The 19527-nt window shown below is 42.4% G+C and overlaps 3 protein-coding genes across 3 annotated transcripts in view; 1 reads left to right on the top strand and 2 right to left on the bottom strand.

The window, feature by feature from the left end:
- Positions 1-416: 416 nt before the first annotated feature.
- LOC132955616 (S-adenosylmethionine synthase-like) lies at positions 417-5967 on the bottom strand. The gene is made up of 10 exons (XM_061028529.1): positions 5682-5967; positions 4110-4187; positions 3906-4028; positions 3626-3738; positions 2629-2772; positions 2181-2399; positions 1386-1568; positions 1095-1228; positions 901-1004; positions 417-629 (listed from the first exon to the last, which is right to left on the bottom strand). The coding sequence occupies exons 1-9, from the start codon at positions 5752-5754 to the stop codon at positions 902-904; spliced, it is 1170 nt and encodes a 389-aa protein (XP_060884512.1). The 5' UTR covers positions 5755-5967; the 3' UTR covers positions 417-629; position 901.
- Positions 5968-7010: 1043 nt separating this feature from the next.
- ghrhr2 (growth hormone releasing hormone receptor 2) lies at positions 7011-11577 on the bottom strand. Its single transcript, XM_061029002.1, has 12 exons — positions 11524-11577; positions 11132-11228; positions 10920-11027; positions 10025-10134; positions 9802-9899; positions 9524-9656; positions 8957-9240; positions 8662-8728; positions 8348-8433; positions 8137-8266; positions 7408-7449; positions 7011-7334 (listed from the first exon to the last, which is right to left on the bottom strand). The coding sequence occupies exons 1-12, from the start codon at positions 11575-11577 to the stop codon at positions 7242-7244; spliced, it is 1302 nt and encodes a 433-aa protein (XP_060884985.1). The 3' UTR covers positions 7011-7241.
- Positions 11578-18055: 6478 nt separating this feature from the next.
- mapta (microtubule-associated protein tau a) overlaps positions 18056-19527 on the top strand; it is a 37536-nt gene continuing 36064 nt past the window's right edge. The window contains exon 1 of the mRNA XM_061027898.1: positions 18056-18210. The gene's annotated coding sequence lies outside the window, so the exon portion shown is untranslated. The remainder of the gene's footprint in view (positions 18211-19527) is intronic.

Here is a 19527-nt window from a genome sequence, read left to right as displayed (position 1 = left end):
CTAGTGGTTAAAATGGGTACTGCAGTCCAGATTCAGAAGAGAGCATTCAGGAGCAGAATCTAAAGTTAGAAGGAGGACATACTGGCTGCTGCATAGTTGTCAGAGAAGCCAGCACTTCAACATAGCATGTTTCCTTAATGTCTGATCAGATAGTAAGATACCTTTCTCATTTCAGTCACTACAGATCTTACTGATTGCTCCTTTAAGATCTTTAAATGTTTTAGATCATCTAGTCAAATCCAGCCTTTTTTGGTTATAAATGGAAAAGAGAGCGTGGGGAAGACCTGCAGAGAAAGGACTGAAGTCAAACCCAGGGTCACTGAGGTCTGTAACCTCTGCATATCAGGTTCAAACTAAAGTAAACCAACTGACTGTTCTGTTTCCTGCTGAAAATCAAAACACAAACACACGTACTGTATCTTTCATTTTAAAAATCTTTAAAGGCTTCCTATCATCCAGTAAAAGTAAAAAGCTGCAGACACCAGTATGAATCATAACAGAAATACTGACCGTATCAGAAATGAAGACGTTATAAATGTTGTACTGACATAAACATGGCGTCGCTCCTTTAACATTTGGTCGTTCAGTCAAACAGTTTCAGTGTGACGAGACGCTGCTGCACTGGATCTCTGGCACAGAAACATCATTTTAGAGCGCTCGCATTTCAGCTCACTTTGGAGGAGCTGCAGAGTCGTAAATTACAGATGAAAGCTACACACACACACACACACAACCACACACACAAGCACAACACACACACAAGTACGCACACAAGCATGCACAACACGCACACAAGCACACACACACAGCTGCCTTCTCTTACAGGGTTACAGGAGAGCAGCTATCTATACACCCTGCACACAAACAATCTCTGTCACACACACACACACACTCACTCACTCTAGAAGTTTAAGTTCTTTGGGACCTCCCAGGGAAAGTCCTTCCTGCCAAAGTGTCCGTATGAAGCCGTCTTCTGGTAGATCGGTCTCTTCAGGTCCAGGTCTCTGCAGTAGTAGAAAATCCTGCTTTAGTTCTGCCTGTGTCTTTTAAAAAAAAAAATCAAACAGGTGTAGTAAGATGGTTTTAATGCAGACCTGACGATGACACCCGGTCGCAGGTCAAAGTTTTTGTTGACGATCTGCAGCAGCTCCTTCTCGCTCCTCTGAGACGAGCCGTATGTGAACAGAGAGATGGAGAGCGGGTGGGCCACTCCGATCGCATACGCCACCTGACAAAACAGAGAAGGTAAGATTAAAGGATTCTCTGGTCTCAGCGTCAGCTACCAAAGACTTTCCGCTGAGCCACATAGAAACACAAAGCATGAAAAGTGAGAAAGAGAATCTCTGTAAACATCACAGATTGGGTTTGTTGGATATTGGTCTGACCTGCACCAGCACCCTGCGGCACAGCTGAGCCTTCACCAGAGACTTTGCCACCCAGCGGGCGGCGTAGGCGGCCGAGCGGTCCACCTTAGTGTAGTCCTTTCCAGAGAAAGCCCCGCCCCCATGAGCCCCCCAACCGCCGTACGTGTCCACGATGATCTTCCTGCCCGTCACTCCGGCGTCACCCTGACAAAAAACAGCACAAAGATTTTAACTGCTCTTAAACAACTGTCTCCAACGTTCCTGGAATTGAGTCCAAGGAACAACTTTCAGATTAAAGGTCATATATTCTCCATCCACTCTGATCCTGTATTTGATCATGTCTATGAACCCCTTTATTTCAGCCCTGCTCAGAACAGGCTGTTTCTGTGTCTGTACCTTTAAATATGTAAATGAGCGGTGTCTGACCACGCCCCCTCTCTGGAAGGGCTTGGGTGTACTCAGACTCAGAGGGCAGAACAAACACCTAGCTGTGGGAGTATCACCCACATGGGGGAGGGGCTACTGCCCTTTGTGATGTCATGAAGGGAAAATCTCCAAACAGCCTGTTTGAGCACACATTTTCTGAAAAGTGGAGCAGGCAGAAGACGGAGAGGATGGACTTTTCTCATGATTGGGGGGTTTGTCCGACTAGAGACACATGTTAGAGTTAGTGGAACATGGTGAAGAGGATTTTGAATAACATGACCTTTAGCTGATAGTATTAAACTAAATTGTGGGACAAACTCTTTCTGGTGTGTGTCCTTTATCAACGTCATCATAACACAGAACACAAAGAACATTTTTGAGGATGTTTACTTGTGGTCCTCCGATCACGAAGCGTCCGCTGGGCTGCAGGTGGTAGACGGTGTCCTCGTCCAGGTACCTGGAGGGAACCACAGCTTTGATCACCTTCTCCTTCAGGACTTCTTTCTGCTCGTCCAGACTCACGTCGTCGTCGTGCTGCACCGAGATCACCACGGTGTGGACACGCTTTGGGATCACAGCTCCGTTCTCCTGCAGGTAGTGAACCGTCACCTGGATGAGGGAGGGGCGAGAGATTCACTTTGAATACAAGTCGCACTTTGACCACGTTATTTTCTCGGGTCATTTTGGGCATTTATTGGAGAGGACAGCTGGGGATCAAACCCCTGACCTTCCAGATGAAAGATGACCGACTCTACCCACTGAGTCACAGCCGTACCCAATACTACCACAGCATCTGTTTTTTCTCATTTTGACTTCTGTCGGTGTATTCGGGTTCTACCTGTGTTTTGGAGTCTGGGCGGAGCCAAGGGACCGTCCCATTACGTCTCAGCTCGGCCATCTTGGCGTTGAGTTTGTGAGCGAGGACAACGGTGAGCGGCATGCACTCCTCTGTCTCGTCTGTGGCGTAGCCGAACATCAGACCCTGACCACGCGGAACGAGAAGAAATGAATATGAGATTCATTGGAGAAATGACAAAATAGATTTTTATGACTTTATTAGAGAGTCAGAAACCGAAGAGAGAGAGGGAGAGAGAGAGAGAGAGAGAGAGAGCGAGAGAGAGGGGAATGACAGGCAATTGGGGCGCTGGTGGTGCAGTGGTTAGTGCGCGGGCCCAATGTATGGAGGCTGTAGTCCTCCAAGCGGGCGGCCCAGGTTCAAATCCAGCCTGTGGCTCCTTTCCCACATGTCATTCCCCACTCTCTCTCCCAGATTTCCAACTCTATCCACTGTCCTGTCTCTCCATTAAAGGCCCAAAAATAAATCTTAAAAAAAAAAGGGAATAACAGGCAGGAAAGCAGGGTCGCCCACTCTCAAGGGCTTTAGCCTCTGTACTTGGGACACCTAAACTAACCACTAGGCTAACAGCGCCCCAAAAGAGAGCCTCTTTAAGCATATCTGTAAAAAAAAAAATAAAATAAAAATTCTGACAAGGGGTTCGTCTAAATCCAGACAGCAGGGCTCAGATATTAAAAATAAACAGGATTTACAACAATCCTATTTGCTTACCCATCCCGGCATATTACTTTTACTCATAATGGCTTTGCCAAGCTTTGAATTTTCTTTTACAAAATCTTTATTTGTCTCACCACTATTACCACCTCATTTTATAAGAATGTTTAGACAACTGTGTCTTATTGTATCTCTTTACTTTCTGAAAAACGTTTGTAACTTTGACTAGCTGCGGAACATGTTTCAATTTTGCTCTGAATAAAAATTTAAATAAAAAATAAATAAATAAAAATAAACAGGATTTGTTTTGTTTTTTAAAAAAAACCTGGTCTCCAGCTCCGATGTCGGTCTCCGGACGATCGATGTGAACTCCCTGAGCGATGTCAGGAGACTGCTCCTCGAGAGCTACCAGCACGTTACAGGTCTTATAGTCAAAACCTGGATGGACAGAGACATGAGAGGAGGACAAGGAGACGTGCAGAGTTTATCATTTTGACATTAAAGGAGGGGCTTCTCCTGACCGCCCATGAATTCTAAGTATGCATGAGGAATCGGAGCAGAGGAGTAAACTCCCACAAAGATGAACAACATGAGAGCGCGGTGACCTTTGTTGGAGTTGTCGTAGCCGATGTCTCTGATGGTGTCTCTCACCACCTTCTGATAGTCCACGTTGGCTCGTGATGTGATCTCACCGCACAGCAGCACCATGCCCGTCTTACACACCGTCTCTGTTTTCAACACAGAAAAATAAAGAGCCGCTGTAAAAGTGTATCACTGACCTCTGGTGGAGTGAACACATCATTACTCACCACAGGCCACTTTAGCATTAGGGTCCTGCTTCAGGTGAGCGTCGAGCACAGCATCACTGATCTGATCGCAGATTTTATCTGGATTAAAAAAAAACAGAGAAAAGTGATGAATGCAATCATGCATCACTCTGTGAGTCTGGAGGTGTCCTCGTGTGACCATCTGCTGCAGACGTCACATTCCTCATGTGGGTAGATCTCATTTCCATCAGAGAGCTGCACATCACTACAGTGACGAGCTCCTGTTCTATGAATAGACTGTAGAGTGGTGTCACTCTCATGTTGTTCACTGTAACTCCATCAGATGGTCAAAGCACCGACACACTGACACCGACCTGCACACCTTCTGTTTACTATGTTTGACTTCTGCTGTAATGAAAAAGAAAGAAAAAAGACATGCACATCCTTGAGAGGGTGCTGGATCAGAAAAAAAAAACATGAATATGTACTCAGCACTTTATTTTAATGAAAGCTGCTTAGAGCCTCAGTCAGTTATCTCGGTTGTTTCTGGAAGGCTGCTATATTCACTGCCTTTTACATTTTTACCGTCTTGGCTTTTTGGATGTTCTTTTGTTCTTTTCTTTTGTCTTTTTACTTATTTATTTATTTTTTATTTTACAGGGACATTGCATATTAATAAACATTTCTGTAAATATGCCAGAGTTAGCCAAAAGGCTAATTTTCATTTGTTGTCCCTGGCCAGATTTTATAAAAGGCTCCCTAAAAAAACCAAATTCAAACATCGCTCAAAGCTACAAATAGAAATAACATGACAGTAATTAAGCAGACAGGTAAGCAGCCACAGGAGACACTGCATGGTTTATGTATACTGTCTTGCTCTGCCTCTGCAAAACCAAATCGCCCTTCAGGGACAAATAAAGTTGAAAAGAAGCAAACAAGATCTGCACACCAAGGAGCTCCTGTTTATTTAGGATTTATTGACAGGAGACGTTTCAAAGAGAGTCGACCCAACATGCTTTCAGGAAGCGCGTGTTGGGTCGACTCTCTTTGAATCGGCTTCAGTAAGATCACAACTGGAACTTTAATCTAAAAATATTTAAATGTAAAGCAACGTGTTTGTAACATTTGTGAATGCGGCTTCACAGTTGTGTTGTGTTATAAACTTTTTGTCAGATTCAGTTAAAGATGTTATGAAACAACTTTAAAGCACTTTTTCTTTAAATTCAGTCAATGCACATTTAAAACAGGAGCAGATGAACCTGATGTGTTCATGCTGAAGCTGTTTAAATTGATTGAAGCAGAGCTGCAGAGAGCGACTTTATAATGCTTAATGTGATTTAGCATGTTTGAAAATTAGCATTTGAAGTCTAACATCTGCAAGGTTAAAGTTTAATTCACTTCATTCTTTATATTTGCACCAAAATATTACAAATTCCTCGGTCACATTTCAGACACTCTTTGTGCTCCAGTGCCTCCGTGCAGCACTCAGGATTCTGCACATTCCTCAAAGTCATCAATGATCACTGAAACATAAAAAAAGACTCCTCGTTGACGTTCTGTTCCAGCTGCTCGTTCGTACTGTTTATCAGCTGCAGGTTCAAATCCTCTACTCACCAGGATGTCCCTCTCCCACTGACTCAGAGGTAAACATGAAGGAGCCCTCGTGACCCTCGTAGTTCCCTTCCATGGACCCGTTCGTGTAGTCCCTCTCAGAGCTGCCTGACTGGTGGACTCAGATATCAGCCGTGATGACGATGAGGAGCAGAGAAGAAGAGTCCTTGTTTTTTCTTTTCTTACACAGAAAACTGTGCTGAAGATTTTTGGCTTCAGTCCTCTCGGTCCCGGAGCGGAGCAGCCGGAGAACTCTGCAGCTAAAAAAAGCAAAGACAACACACACTCATACACACTCATACACACACATGGGGGGAGGGGGACATGAGAACCAGAGGGTCAGACCATTCAGAGGTTAGTAAGGGGACAGAGGAATGCATTTTTTTTTCTTCTTCTTGGAAACCACTTTAATTAAACTCCTTCCTGCGCCGAGTGTCCACACTTCATACTCTCTGGTGATCAAAATGTTTTTTCTCTTAAATCAAACAGGAGCTTTCATATAAATCGGAGATACTCCTGAGCTCCTCCACGGGTTCATTCATGCCTTATGTATTTGTCTGTTTGTACCTGGGGGCCCCTGAGGTCTCTGATGGGGGGCCTCTGTGGCTGTGAACACACGCAGCAGTCACCCAATGGGGACGCTTCCCCTGCAGAGGAGCTCGGGCATGAAGTGATGCAACGTGCTCAGGTCTCCTGTCGTATCTGCACCGCTGTGTGCAGAGGAGAGGAGACAGGAAGAGTACTTTTCAACTTGTATGAAAACTTTTTTAAGATGTATTTTATGCACTAATAAATTCTGCAACACTAGCATGATGGAAACGATCACGAAACTGATTTAGAGTATTTATTATCACGGCCCTGACCATGTGTGTTTGCTGAGTGGTTTCCCCTGAGTGGAAAGACATACTGTATAAGCCGGGCTTTCTCAGCTTTCTTTCTTTCTCCCTCTGGACTGACAACATGTAAACCTTCTGTCACAGTTTTAGTTTGTTGTTCTTGAATAAAATGATTGCTCAAAAGCAGGTTTACTGTGTGGACCTCCAGTTACTGTCACGGCCTAAACAAACTGGTAAGAACAGTATTGTCAGGGCCAAGTTGTAATGTGATATTATGACCACTAGGTGTCAGCCTGTTGCAGAGGAATATTTCATAGACAGACTCTGGCTTTGCACGACAACAACACAACAACTTTGCACAACGGAGGAACTTTAAATCTTATGTCACTATTCAGTATTTAATTATCAACATAGAAGGACGACAAGGAGAATTAAAATCACACTGACACATCTGGAGAGTGACTAAAGAGGACGGCTGAGCATTTAGAGGTGCAAATTCATCTATTTATTAACTGATGTTCTTACAGTTTAAAATGAAACATAGTACATAGAGTGTGATGATATAAATCTAGAGAAGGCTAATGAGTCTACTGTTCAGTTAAATGTTTTACTTCTATGACACATCAGAGGATAAAACATTCTGTGAAGAAGAAGCAGCTTCCTGTGTCAGCTTCTGTTGAGTAAAAACTTGAAAATGAAATCTGTGTTCTTCTTCTGTGAGTTGACTTCAGTTGAGGTATTCTTGTGTTTGAAGATTTATGTCGTTTGTCTTTGTGTCAGTCCGGTATCTTCTCACAGCGCCCTGAATTTCTTTTTGTACCTGAAAGAGAGACTTTGTTTTTTTTTATTGCACTTCTGATTTGAACTCCTGACACAGTAGACATGTATCTTACCTCCCCATTTAGAAAGCAGTACAGCAGAGCAACTATGAAACCCTGAAGCAGGAAAAAGAAAGACAAACGTTAGGAGGGTAATCACACCTTCACTTGTACAATTAAACATATTTTTAAAATATGTGCTCAACACTTCCTGGTTCCAACTCCTCAAATGTGAAGATTTACTGTTTTATGTTCTCAAATAAAGACGGACTGACTGACAAATCAGGATGTTAGAGAACATCATGGAAGCTTTAGACACAACAATTCATAAAAACATTTTCAGAATGTACGGAGGCCCTAAAGGGACACTGAGGGACAAAGTGTGGGGTTGATAATGAGAACAATTTGTAAAACTCTGAGAAACCTTTGTGAGGTTTTGTAAAAGTTTCTCAGAATCTTGCAAACATTTCTCAGACTCTGACAAGAATTTCTAGAGATCTGAAACATTTTTTCCCCCAAAGGTTTTCAGGATTCTGAAAGGGTTTCTTTGGATCTCCCAAAAGTTTCTCAAGATCTCTCAAACCCTTTTGGGGATTTCTCAAAATTCTATGGAGATCTTTCAGAAGTTTCTAGAGATAAACCTTAAGTTAGAATTTACGTCCCTTTAATGTCCCTTCAGTGGCCCAAATTCAATAATAATAACCATTAGTGCTTCAATCTGTATTAAAAACATTCCGGTGTTCCACACAGTAAGTAAACCTGCACATCTGTCTTTTTGAGTAATGGTTTGTCATAGCGAGTTACCTGGAAGGATCCTAAAACTAACTCGAAGACGAGCCGAGGCTTCACCCCGACGTGTTCAGGTATCAGAGCGAACAGCGCGTAGTGAACTCCAAACAGAGGGATGAGGAGCAGCGTGGAGCGGACGAGCGTCCTGCAGCAGACGACACGGGATAGAAGGTCAGAGAGAGAGAGAGAGCGAGAGGACGAGGACGAGCGAACAGGTGAGTGTTACCTGATCACCTGCTTCTCACTCGGGTTCATCTGCGTTGCCTTTAGAACGATGATCCTGCTGATGTTCAGGAAGATCACAAAGTTTATCTGTGGATCATAAAACAAACAGTCAACACTCAGTCGCTGTTCTCTGTTATTATTTACTTTAACTATAATCACTGCTGGGGCGCGCCATGTGCGGGGGCTGGGGTCCTTTAGGCAGGCGGACCGGGTTCAAATCCGACCTTTCCCACTCTCTCTCTCTCTGATTTCTGACTCTACCTGCTGTCCTATACCTAAAATAAATGTATAATAATAAAAAGAAACTGTTCTTACAAATATAGAGAGCAGGATGGGAATCTTTATAATCCACCACAAGCTGCTCTCCAGGTCGTCCCAACACCTGCACACACACACACACACACACACACACACACACACACACACACACACACACACACACACACACACACACACACACACACACACACACACACACACACACACACACACACACACACACACACACACACACACACACACACACACACACACACACACACACACACATTAAAACCATCACATCACCACCACATCAAGTCTAAGATAGTCATGTTGAAGTATTACTGACCCCTCATCATCAAGGTGAGTTTTCAGCAGGACCCAGATCACAACGGTCACAGACGGAGTCCCTGAGATAATCAGACTGTGGATAAGAGAAACTACATAAGGACACACAGACACATGAAAACACTTCATACCCCAGCCGACAGAGAAGTATATCCTGAAGATCTTTGAGGTCTGAGTGAAGGTGAAGATCAGCAGAGTCTGCAGGTACAGACCCTCCACCAACAGCCAGCAGAAGTTTGATAAAACACAGAAGTGGAAGAACGAAATGGCGGCTTTACATCCGACCTGAGACGACAAAAAATCACAGAGGAATTTAAAATATGGAGGCACAAACTTATTTATTTATTTTTCTCCAGGGTGAGGATACAGATTTGGTGCATTTAGCTTTAGTGAGTAAGGGAACCTCGTCAGCTACCAGACAAATTTCAAGATGTCCCTACAGACTGAGCTACTGCTGCCCATCACAAGTATTTTTCTTTAAATCTTAAAGAATGAGTAATTAATTTCTCGATGAACAGATTCATAGTGATATTAGTTTGCTCCTTCAGTCTGTCTCAGCGGGACTCACTGTGGACACGGTGCAGTGGTTTGTGCTTTTGTCTGCAAATAAAACAAAATCTTTGACGAACACGGCGACGCTCCTGAGGATGAAGGTCAGGAACAGATTCAGGTGGATGTAGTTCCGCGTGCAGAGAAGCTTCCTGCAGACAAATAAAACGTTGTCACACTCATAAGCATTGTTAATAAATATCTTGTTTCTCTGAGTTGAACTGAAACATTTCATTTTAAACTGAAATGATTTTATCTTATTCTATTCTGTACAAAGAGATTAGTATTCAAAACAACCTGAAGGAGCAGAAAAGCAGAACAGCGACGAGGAGAGCAGCCAGAGAAAGTCCATATCCAACACTGTAGATCAACTTCAGGACGTCAAAGTAATTCTTCTGCAGAAAAACAAAGAGACATTCATCTATTGGAGGCATAAAGAAGCAAATCTTTGAAATGGTTAAGAGGGCTCAACACTGCAGCTACACTAAACTCAGAGGGAGACATTCTACACCTTCTGTACCTCATTCCTCATGTCTTCATCTTCCTCAGGAGCGTCATAGTAACAGGCTTTATAATACGGCACACTCGGCTCGCTCCATCCTTGTTCTGTGCAGCTCCTCGTGATTGGAACTGAGGAGAAAAAAAAAGTTTCAGGACGCTGATGAAGAACTGAGAGGTTCAACCTGATGGGACCTGAAGAATAGTTTCTACAACAGACTAGAGAAAGAAATCTTCTTTTTAGGAATCTAGAAATTAGGGCATAAGCATTTCTAAAAAAAAAACCCGCTCCAATGATGCACTTCATATTCAAAAATAAAAAATTAAAGGTGACATATTCTGCTAAATCCACTTCACCATGTTTCTCTAACACTAACATGTGTCTCTAGTCCGTCTACAAACCCCCCAATGATGAGAAAAGTCCATCCTCTCCATCTTCTACCTGCTCCACTATTCAGAAAATGTGTGCTCAAACAGGCTGTTTGGAGATTTTCCCGTCATGACATCACAAAGGGCAGTAACCCCTCCCCCAGGTGGGTGACACTCCCACAGCTAGATGTTTGTTCTGCCCTTTGAGTCTGCCTTCTCACCGTAAACAATAGGACATGGAGCGAGAAAGCCCGAGTACACCCAAGCCCTTCCAGAGAGGGGGCGTGGTCAGACACAGCTCATTTACGTATTTAAAGGTACAGACACAGAAACAGCCTGTTCTGAGCTGGGCTGAAATAGAGGGGTTTATAGACATGATCAAATACAGGATCAGAGTGGATTTAGAACAAGACACTTTACACACATGTTTTGAGGAGCTCTGAGACTTATTTACACTGAAGAAGAAGAGGAGGATATGTGACCTTTAAACATTTATTTTCTAATGTCATTATCAGAGAAGCTCCTGTGGATGACATCGTGATGTTTACCTGGAGGAGTTTCAGGTTTCAGCAGCAGCAGAGGACAGAGAACAGAGACGATCTCTCCTTCAGAGGCGGCCGGCCAACAGCTCACTCCGTCCCACTCCACCACACAGGCTGACATTAAATACATCTTTTTAAACAAATCGAAGAAATGTTTCTCCATTTTTTTATAATTTCTTGTCAAGTTTAAATACATTTTCACTAAAGGAAACAGGTACCTGCAGTTTTGTTGGTGGTCTCCATCTCCAGGTTACACTCGTTTTCTTTCTCTTGGAGATGAAGAACTATCGAGCATTCCGGGTGAGTTGACCAAACCTGGCAGGACAATTAATTAAAGTTTAATTTAATATCACAGTTGCACATTTGTTAAAGATTTATTTAGGTAATTTTTGCCTTTATTTGATAGGACAGTGGATAGAGTAGGAAATCAGGCGAGAGAGAGAGAGAGAGAGAAAGAAGCCTCAAGTCGGATTTGAACCCAGGCCGCGACTTCTGCGCCCAAACAGTTGCACACTTTAATTCAATATCTTTTTATTTTGTTTTTTGTATGTCATCTCAGTTATTTTTTAAATAATCTGGTAACATTTCTGGATTATTTTAAATAACTTACCATGCACAGTGTGATGATCAGGATGTAAACAGCAGCAGTCAGACTGAACTTCATGCTTTCAAAAGTTTAAATTTCCAGTATAAAGTCACTTCTTCTTACTCTTCCTGAGGTTTGTGGAGACAAGATTTCACTCTGGATGAAACGTGTAATCAGAACCAAAAGAAGTCAGTCTTTGAGTTTAGTTAGAAAATGTGAAAATTGTTTCCACTTCAGGATGTTTCCTCCGTGCAGCTCGACTGATGCGACGCATTTTGAAACAGAAGATAACAGAACGAAGCCTGACATCGGAGAATGACCTCAGCTGCAGCTTCACCTCAACAGCAGGAGGGAAGATACTAAACAGGGTGCATAATGCATGCTGTTGACATGTGGAGCGCTCTTACACATGTGTGCATTAAGTGGAGTTTTAACATGATGACATGGTTTTTAGTTTATATAATTCACAGGAGGTAAATCCTCAACAGCAGCAGGAGATTTGATTAAATATTGAACTGGAAAACAAAACAAGCTGGGAACTTAAACAAGGAAGTATTCTACAGTCCAACACAACACAGTGACGGATTTACTGTGAACTGTTGTGTCAGGGTGGTTGTTTGTTTCTTAGTTGTTTGGTGTCTTATGAGATTATATACTCATCTTTAATTTTCATTAGCTAAACATCGTTGGTGGCTTCTGCCCTGGGACGTTAAAATACAGACTTATACTTCAGCTTTTTTAAGTAAAAGATTCACAGCATCATCCCTGTCAAATCATCAAAAAAATCAATTAAGAAAGAAAGTTTCACAGCCTGGCAGATCTCCAATAGTTTCCCTCTTGAAGATGTCTATAAGCACATAAAACAGCACCTTCATTTACAGAATGTGGCACAAGGACCCCCGTCTTCTTCTTGGTCTGCTTAAAATCATGCAAAAATGAATTTAGTTATAAAATATAAATCTTTATGGTTTGAAAGGTCATGAGACTTCTTTAACATGGATTTCAGACAGTTTTTTTAAGGGTGATTTCATACCGCTGATTTTCAGACAAGAGGACTCCATTGACTCTGCAATGTCTCCCTCTAGTGTTGGAAACCAGACTTGTTGTCCAGACATCAATTCAGTCCGTTTTCTTTGGTCCACACATTACAAATCTGCAATGTCCTCCTGTGTCCCCTAACCTGCAGAGTCCAAGTTTGAAACAGGTCATAAAAGTGACTCGTTTAAAAAAATGCAAATAGCAGGATATTGTGCATTTGTTGGGGACTATTTTCAGCGGCGGATGAATCCTCATATGATCCTCGAGAGAATATCTAGAGGTTACTTCTATTACTGAAGACTAATCAGGTACATTTGCAAAGTTTCATCCAAGGAAGTAAATCTGGATCAAGTAAAAAAGTCTCAGGAGAGTCAAGTTGTTGCTGGAACAACACGGTGGAGAGAAAAAGTCAGAGGGTTGACCAGATCCTTTCCGTACAGTAATGATGCCAGACTCTAAGAATAACATTTTGAACCTGTTAGTGGCAAAACCTTGAACTTTAAGATGTTTTAATTTGATCAGGCTCTTGTACTCATGAGGATTATGTTGCAGCCATCACAGCCCGTTTCACAACGGCTGGTTGAATCGATCTTCTGGAGCAATCCTCTAACTAGAGCTCACAACGTAAAAAAAAAACAGGCCCTGGGTTTAGGAGAACAGATTTCTCCTTTAATATTTAATGTGGTCTAAAAACACAGCAGTGGTATCAGTCGTCTCTATTTATTTATTTTGTTGTAGTCAATTGAAGGATTGACAAACAAAAGGTTATGTAATGAGCTTTAAAGGTTCAGGGAGGAGGATATTATTGGGTTTGGACAAAGCCAGACAGGCTGTTACTAATCTTTATGCTAAGCTAAGCTAATCAGCAACTGTAGCGTCATGTATGTGTCATGGATCTTCTCATTCAGATATAACCAGGAAAACACATTTCCTTACATATATGTCAACCTTATAACCTTCCAACTTGAACCTTGTTCTTATTCAGCCGCTCTGAGCTCCACTTCCTGTCAGAGTGAAGCGTCCCTCTCTGTCACAGAGGCGTCTCCTCCAGGTAAACAGACTGAAGACCATGTGAGGATTTAAAGGGTGTGTAAAAGGGGATTTTCATCCTGAGGAGGATCCCACGGCAGCACCTGACCCACAGTCAACTCCACCACAGGATAAATCCAATCATCTTCAACCCTACAGCCAGGGACAGCTGTTACACTGGGAAGGTTTCCAAAGACAGACAGAGAGAGAGAGAGAGAGAGGGGGGGGGGGGGGGGGGAGAGAAGGAAAGAAAAGTGTAAAGAAGGCACACAGAGTCTTGATCTGCCAACACATCATGGCCACATTCCCACACAGATCTGAGCGTCAGATATTCCACTGCTGTTTTCCAGAGCTGAGCGGTTTCTCGACTTGGTGTAAAAGTTGGCACCCAGTGTGTGACAGCGAGAGGCCACAGACGGCGCGCTGAAAGACGGGTGACACAAGGGTGCACTGTTCAGTCCATCAGGCCTCCTCTGCTTTATGTGCCAACACTCGACCTTTGTGTGCCGACACACTGAGCTGTTACTGTATCTGCTGCTCACACTTACTGTACGCATTTTAAAGAAAAGTAAAGCCACTCATAACCTTATTTTAGTTTCACTTAATTAGCTTTACGGTTGTTCAAATCATATTTTCATTACATCTAAAAATACTACATATAAACATTCTGTTTCATTGTAAGCGTATTGTGCAACATTTAAACATAATGACATTCTAAAAATCAGTCTTATATTTCTGGTATTTAAACAGTTGAACTTAAAGGTCAAATGTTATGTTAAATCCACTTCACCATCTTTCTAACACTCATATGTGTCTTAAAACGTCCATCCTCTCTGTCTTTTTCCTGCTCCACTTTTCAGAAAATGTATGCTCAAACAGGCCGTTTGGAGATGTTCCCTTCATGACATCACAAAGGGCAGTAGCCCCTCCCCCAGGTGGGTGACACTCCCACAGCTAGGTGTTTGTTCTGCCCTCTGAGTCTGCCTTCTCACCGTAAACAATAGGACATGGAGCGAGAAAGACCAGAGACACTCAAACCCTTCCAGAGAGGGGGCGTGGTCAGACACAGCTCATTTACATATTTAAAGGTACAGACACAGAAACAGCCTGTTCTGAGCAGGGCTGAAATAGAGGGGTTTATAGACATGATCAAATACAGGATCAGAGTGGATTTAGAACAAGAAACTTCACACACATGTTTTGAGGAGCTCTGAGAATTATTTAAACTGAAGAAGAGGAGGAGGATATGTCACCTTTAAGCATCCTGATTAGAATCTAGTTGTTAGTTTTTGGGGTGTTCTAGCAGAGATTATTTACCCTGATGGTCAGACAGCTGTTTGTTATGGATTAAAATTATTCAGAATTAAATGTATACCATTTCTAAATTTATAAGCACTTCAGAAACAACATTTGATTCAGATTGTTTGAATATTTCACGTTTAAAAATCAGGCCGGGCAAACACATCTTTACAACTCATAAACACCTAATCATCATATTTTCAATACTTCAGATTTAAAAGCAGTAACTGATACTTTCACAGAACACTGAGTGAGCATCAGACAGAATCAGAGGTATTTCCTGCAGAAGTTCAGGAAGTTCAAGCTGCCTCAGGAGCTCTTCTCTGAAATCATCCAGCCTGTTTATGAGTTTTATGCTTTCTTCTTTTCAATAAAGAACAAACACAGCTGCCCATACTAAATACAATACTTTGCATACAGTAGATGCATACATTGGGATGTACTACTTTCTCACAGAAATGCTCCTTGGACTTTGTCCGTTTTGCTTTTTCAATATCGTAAAACTCTAATGTTTATGAAAAACTGCTCAATTGGATATTCAGAAAGCCCGAGGCATTCAGGAGGCAGAGAAGCCTTCAAAAAAACATGCTGGGCTGCATGATGCAAATGTATGCAACCGGAGGTATTTGAGCATCCTGTCTTAAGGCATACTGCATATGACATACATGTGGGATGTTTTTCTAACATGATACATATTATGGGAATATTGGTGCTGACATTTAGCCCATGTTTGTTCTCTGCATATCCATCATCATCATCTTCTTCATCTGGTTTGAATCAAACAGCAAACTGGACAACACAAGAAAAACAACAATCATGGCTACCAACCTGCCCTCTAGTCAGAACTCAAACGTGTGCAGAGTTTCAGGAAACTTCAGGAAATATCAGCGCAGGATCATCAACCCTCAGACACGACATCTCTCCTGTGCACAGAAACAAAACAGATCCTATATGTTAACAGTGAAATCTGTGTTATAATGTCAGACCACGCATGATAATTTGATCTGCTTTCCTCTTTTATACCTACACTGTGACTATTTCTATCTTTATGAATAATGTAGCTGTGTAGGTTGTTCATGATAAAGAATTCATAACCTGTTGTCTGTCAAAGAACTCGCCAATTAAAGCAGATTCAGATTCTTGATTCCTGTTCAAATGATGAAGAACCTTTTTCTTATTTTATATTGTTATGTCTAGGATTTTTTATATTTTTAATGCAGCTGTGGGGTCTCTATAATGTAAATACTAACACCTTAACTCGGACTATACCAAACACCTGAAACAGAGAAGGAGGTTTGGGAAGAGAACATTTGTTTGTGTGTTAAATATATTACATTTTTCAAGTAGTTTTTGCATAGTTCCCTCAACAGTGTTTCTTGTTTTTTTTTTTAATTGGCCTTTTATGCCTTTATTTTGAGACAGGACAGTGGATAGAGTCAGAAATTGGAGAGAGAGAGAGATAGAGAGAGGGGGAGGGGAGGGAAAGGGAAAGGCCTGCAGGAAAAAAGCCACAGGTCGGATTGGAACCCGGGCCGCCCTTCTTGAGGCCTAGCCTTTGTACATGGGGCATATGTACTAACAATGAGGCTACCGGCCCCCTGAGTTTCAATTTATTTTTGTGATTCTGACTCCAGAGGTCTGTTTAATCCGGGGTTCCCAAACTTTCAGGCCAGCAATCATCGAAATAATGGAGCTAGAGACTGGGGACCCCCACTGTCCCTGGAGGAGGTTAAAGCATTTAAAGTTGTGCTCAGCTGCTCTCTCACACACACACACACACACACACACACACACACACACACACACACACACACACACACACACACACACACACACACACACACACACACACACACACACACACACACACACACACACACACACACACACACACACACACACACACACACACACACACACACACACACACACACACACACACACACACACACACACACACACACACACACTTATAAACGTATCCAAACACTGACATTAAAACAACACAAAAGAACAGCCTGAAAACAATTATTATTATAGTCTGTCTACATTTTTATTTGTAAAGAGAAACAAACACCTTAATTCAGTTGTATACAAACTTACATCTTAAGGATTCTTTTACACATTTAATTTTTAGCACAAATCTCACATGAGGCCTTTGGTTTTATTTTAAATAGAAATACTGTTTTTGTATATATTTTCACAATAGTGGTTATAATATACAATTCTAAATCATTTCACATTTGTGTTTGTTTTTAGGAGGCATCTTCAGTGTCAGTGTCTCGCGACCCCCCAGGGGGCCCCCAACCCCCACTTTGGGAACCGCTGTGTTAAATCGTGCAGCCAGTGAGCATAACGACTAAATTAGGTCAGGTTACGTCACTCAGTTGTTAATAATCATTTTGCATGCTTGTTCTCCTATAATGGTTAAATATAAACCCTGTGCTTTAAAAAAAAAACTGTCCTGCTGCTGTTGAGTTTTTTAACCCTATTTCTCTGGATGTGTTCACAATTATTTAATAAATCAAACTTCCTTTAGAGCTTACCAACATGAAATATATTTGTTCAGACAGATCTTTGACTGGAATTTAATTTGAGAAGGCAAAAGATTGGTAACTAAAATATGTTCTAAATGTTCCAGATGTTTTAATCTGGCAGTTAATTTATTGAGAAAGGATATTTGAAAGCCTCGAGTCCATATGATAAAAAATAAAAGATATCATATGTGATAGTGGATATTTGTGTTTGCCTAACATCATGGTTGTTATGTATGCACACGTGTGTGATGGACATCTCATGCTGTCACTCTCACTCCTCTGGTTTCAGTGTTTGCAGCAGATGTTGAACCTCCTCCAGAGAATTGATTCCGTCCAGACAGCAGAGAGTCACTGAAGGCCAACACTGATGTTTTGGTGAGCAGCTCTGGCCCTCAGTCAGCAATCCAATCCAATCTATAAGCTGTAGGATGAGTCTGAGGTCAGGACTTTGAACTTCAACTTGCAACTTCACTATTTTATTCACTCCAGTGTGGCACTTTAATCAAAACAAAACGGAATCTTCTCAAACTACAGATCAAAAACGTGGAAACGTAACAAATCCACATATTTCTGCTTTGAATCAATGTGTAATAATAAACACACTTTTATGTGCATGTCTGTGTTTACACCGCGTGTGATGGCAGTAGATGGACTGAAGGGCTGCCGGGAGCCGACAGGTTGCATTTCAGGACAGACAGAGCTCGCTCCGCAGCGCCCTCCTCCGGTTCACCGTTGCACTACGAAGAGAAGCTGAGTCGACCCGGTGAGCGACTGCCGCTGAAGAGACAACACCGCTGTCTGCACTCAGGTAAGACAGAACACACATTTTGCTTTCATTTCACGGATCAAATCTCAGTCCGAAACATTCCCAGCGAGCGGCTCATATGTGCGCCAAACGCTGCGTCGTAATCCTCCATCGGCATTCGTCTTGTCACTTAATATTTTTTGCATGAGGGTGGAGAGGTTGGGCCTGTTTGCGTTTTGCACGTACAGATATATCATGCACTTGAACGAGATGTATTTTTATTGCATCATATGGGGGGCACAGAGCCTCCTGCAAGCAGCTTTAGGGCTTTAAAATGGGACTTTTATTACGCGCGTCCGTCTCCATCGATCCAATAAACAGAAAGAGAAAGAAAAACGTGTTTTTGTTGCAGCCATCATTGCAGCTCCAGCACTGAAGGAGCAGCAGTCACCTCCCCACAAACACAGCATATTCTGCATGTTTTCTCCTTTTTCACAGCAGGAGGAGGAGAAAATTTAAAAAAACACAGAAATGTCTCCATCGTGCATCCTCCGGAGCAGGTCCTGCTTTGGCTCCACGCAGCACGCAGATTGTCCTCACTAAAACTAATCCGACAGAATATTTATAATCTCATTATTAAAGGATTCCCCGGGGACAACAATGCAATGTTATTTCTCTGATATTTACTCCAACTGAGCGGTGGTAAACACCTCTCTTCTTTGTGTGATTTTCGCGCTGTGTGAGGCTGCACGGACTCTTCACGTTGTGTTTTTTTTCCTCGCTCCCGTTATTCTGGATCTTTCGCTTCTTTCTTTGCATCTGAGGGGCCTAAATGATTTCTAGCAGAGCTGTACGTGCAACACATATGAGCTCTTGTATTCCATAACCTAATTCCCCTGCATGTAAAGCAATGCAAAAAAAAAACAAGCCCTCCCTTGTGTATTTCTTCATTTGCATGCAGTCTCCCCCATGTATGTTCATGTTGCTTCATAATTTAGAGAGCGGGTTTTTCTGGGGGGGAATCGGGATGATGGTGATGATGCGGCGACTGTGCGCAAATGCCAAGCCCATTTTTCATGTCAGAGTCTGCACAGCAGCGTCTCTCCGCTGTCAGTGAACCGGGCTGCTTATCTGACACATATGGGCTCTTCAGTAATCCGCGCCGGGTCACTGGACAGACTCTGATCCACAGTAAGGTGCATGAAAAGCCTTTCACCACGAAGCCAAATGAAAACAAAGGCTCTAATTCGCCGTTTGCGTGTCAGTGGTGATAAAACCTGCAGCTCTGGTGGACATCATGGATTAAGTAGAGTGAGGTCTCTTTTCTTTCCGTAACACCTTTTCCTCCATCCTCATGGGAAGATATCGTTTCCTACATTA

This window comes from Labrus mixtus, chromosome 21 (genome assembly GCF_963584025.1).
Source record: "Labrus mixtus chromosome 21, fLabMix1.1, whole genome shotgun sequence".
NCBI classification, from domain to species: domain Eukaryota; kingdom Metazoa; phylum Chordata; class Actinopteri; order Labriformes; family Labridae; genus Labrus; species Labrus mixtus.
The sequence above is the reverse complement of the archived record's forward strand: the minus strand, read 5'-3'. Positions and strand labels throughout refer to the sequence as shown.

Excerpts from the sequence above, each read along its gene's own strand:
- LOC132955616 (XM_061028529.1), bottom strand. The coding sequence starts at position 5,754 with ATGGAAGGGAACTACGAGGGTCACGAGGGCTCCTTCATGTTTACCTCT. Across the intron at positions 4,029-4,109 it reads TAATGCTAAAGTGGCCTGTG|AGACGGTGTGTAAGACGGGC; the intron begins GTGAGTAATGAT and ends TGTTGAAAACAG. Across the intron at positions 1,005-1,094 it reads CGACCGGGTGTCATCGTCAG|AGACCTGGACCTGAAGAGAC; the intron begins GTCTGCATTAAA and ends CTACTACTGCAG.
- ghrhr2 (XM_061029002.1), bottom strand. The coding sequence starts at position 11,577 with ATGAAGTTCAGTCTGACTGCTGCTGTTTACATCCTGATCATCACACTG. Across the intron at positions 11,028-11,131 it reads GACCACCAACAAAACTGCAG|CCTGTGTGGTGGAGTGGGAC; the intron begins GTACCTGTTTCC and ends ATTTAATGTCAG. Across the intron at positions 9,241-9,523 it reads ACCACTGCACCGTGTCCACA|GTCGGATGTAAAGCCGCCAT; the intron begins GTGAGTCCCGCT and ends TTGTCGTCTCAG.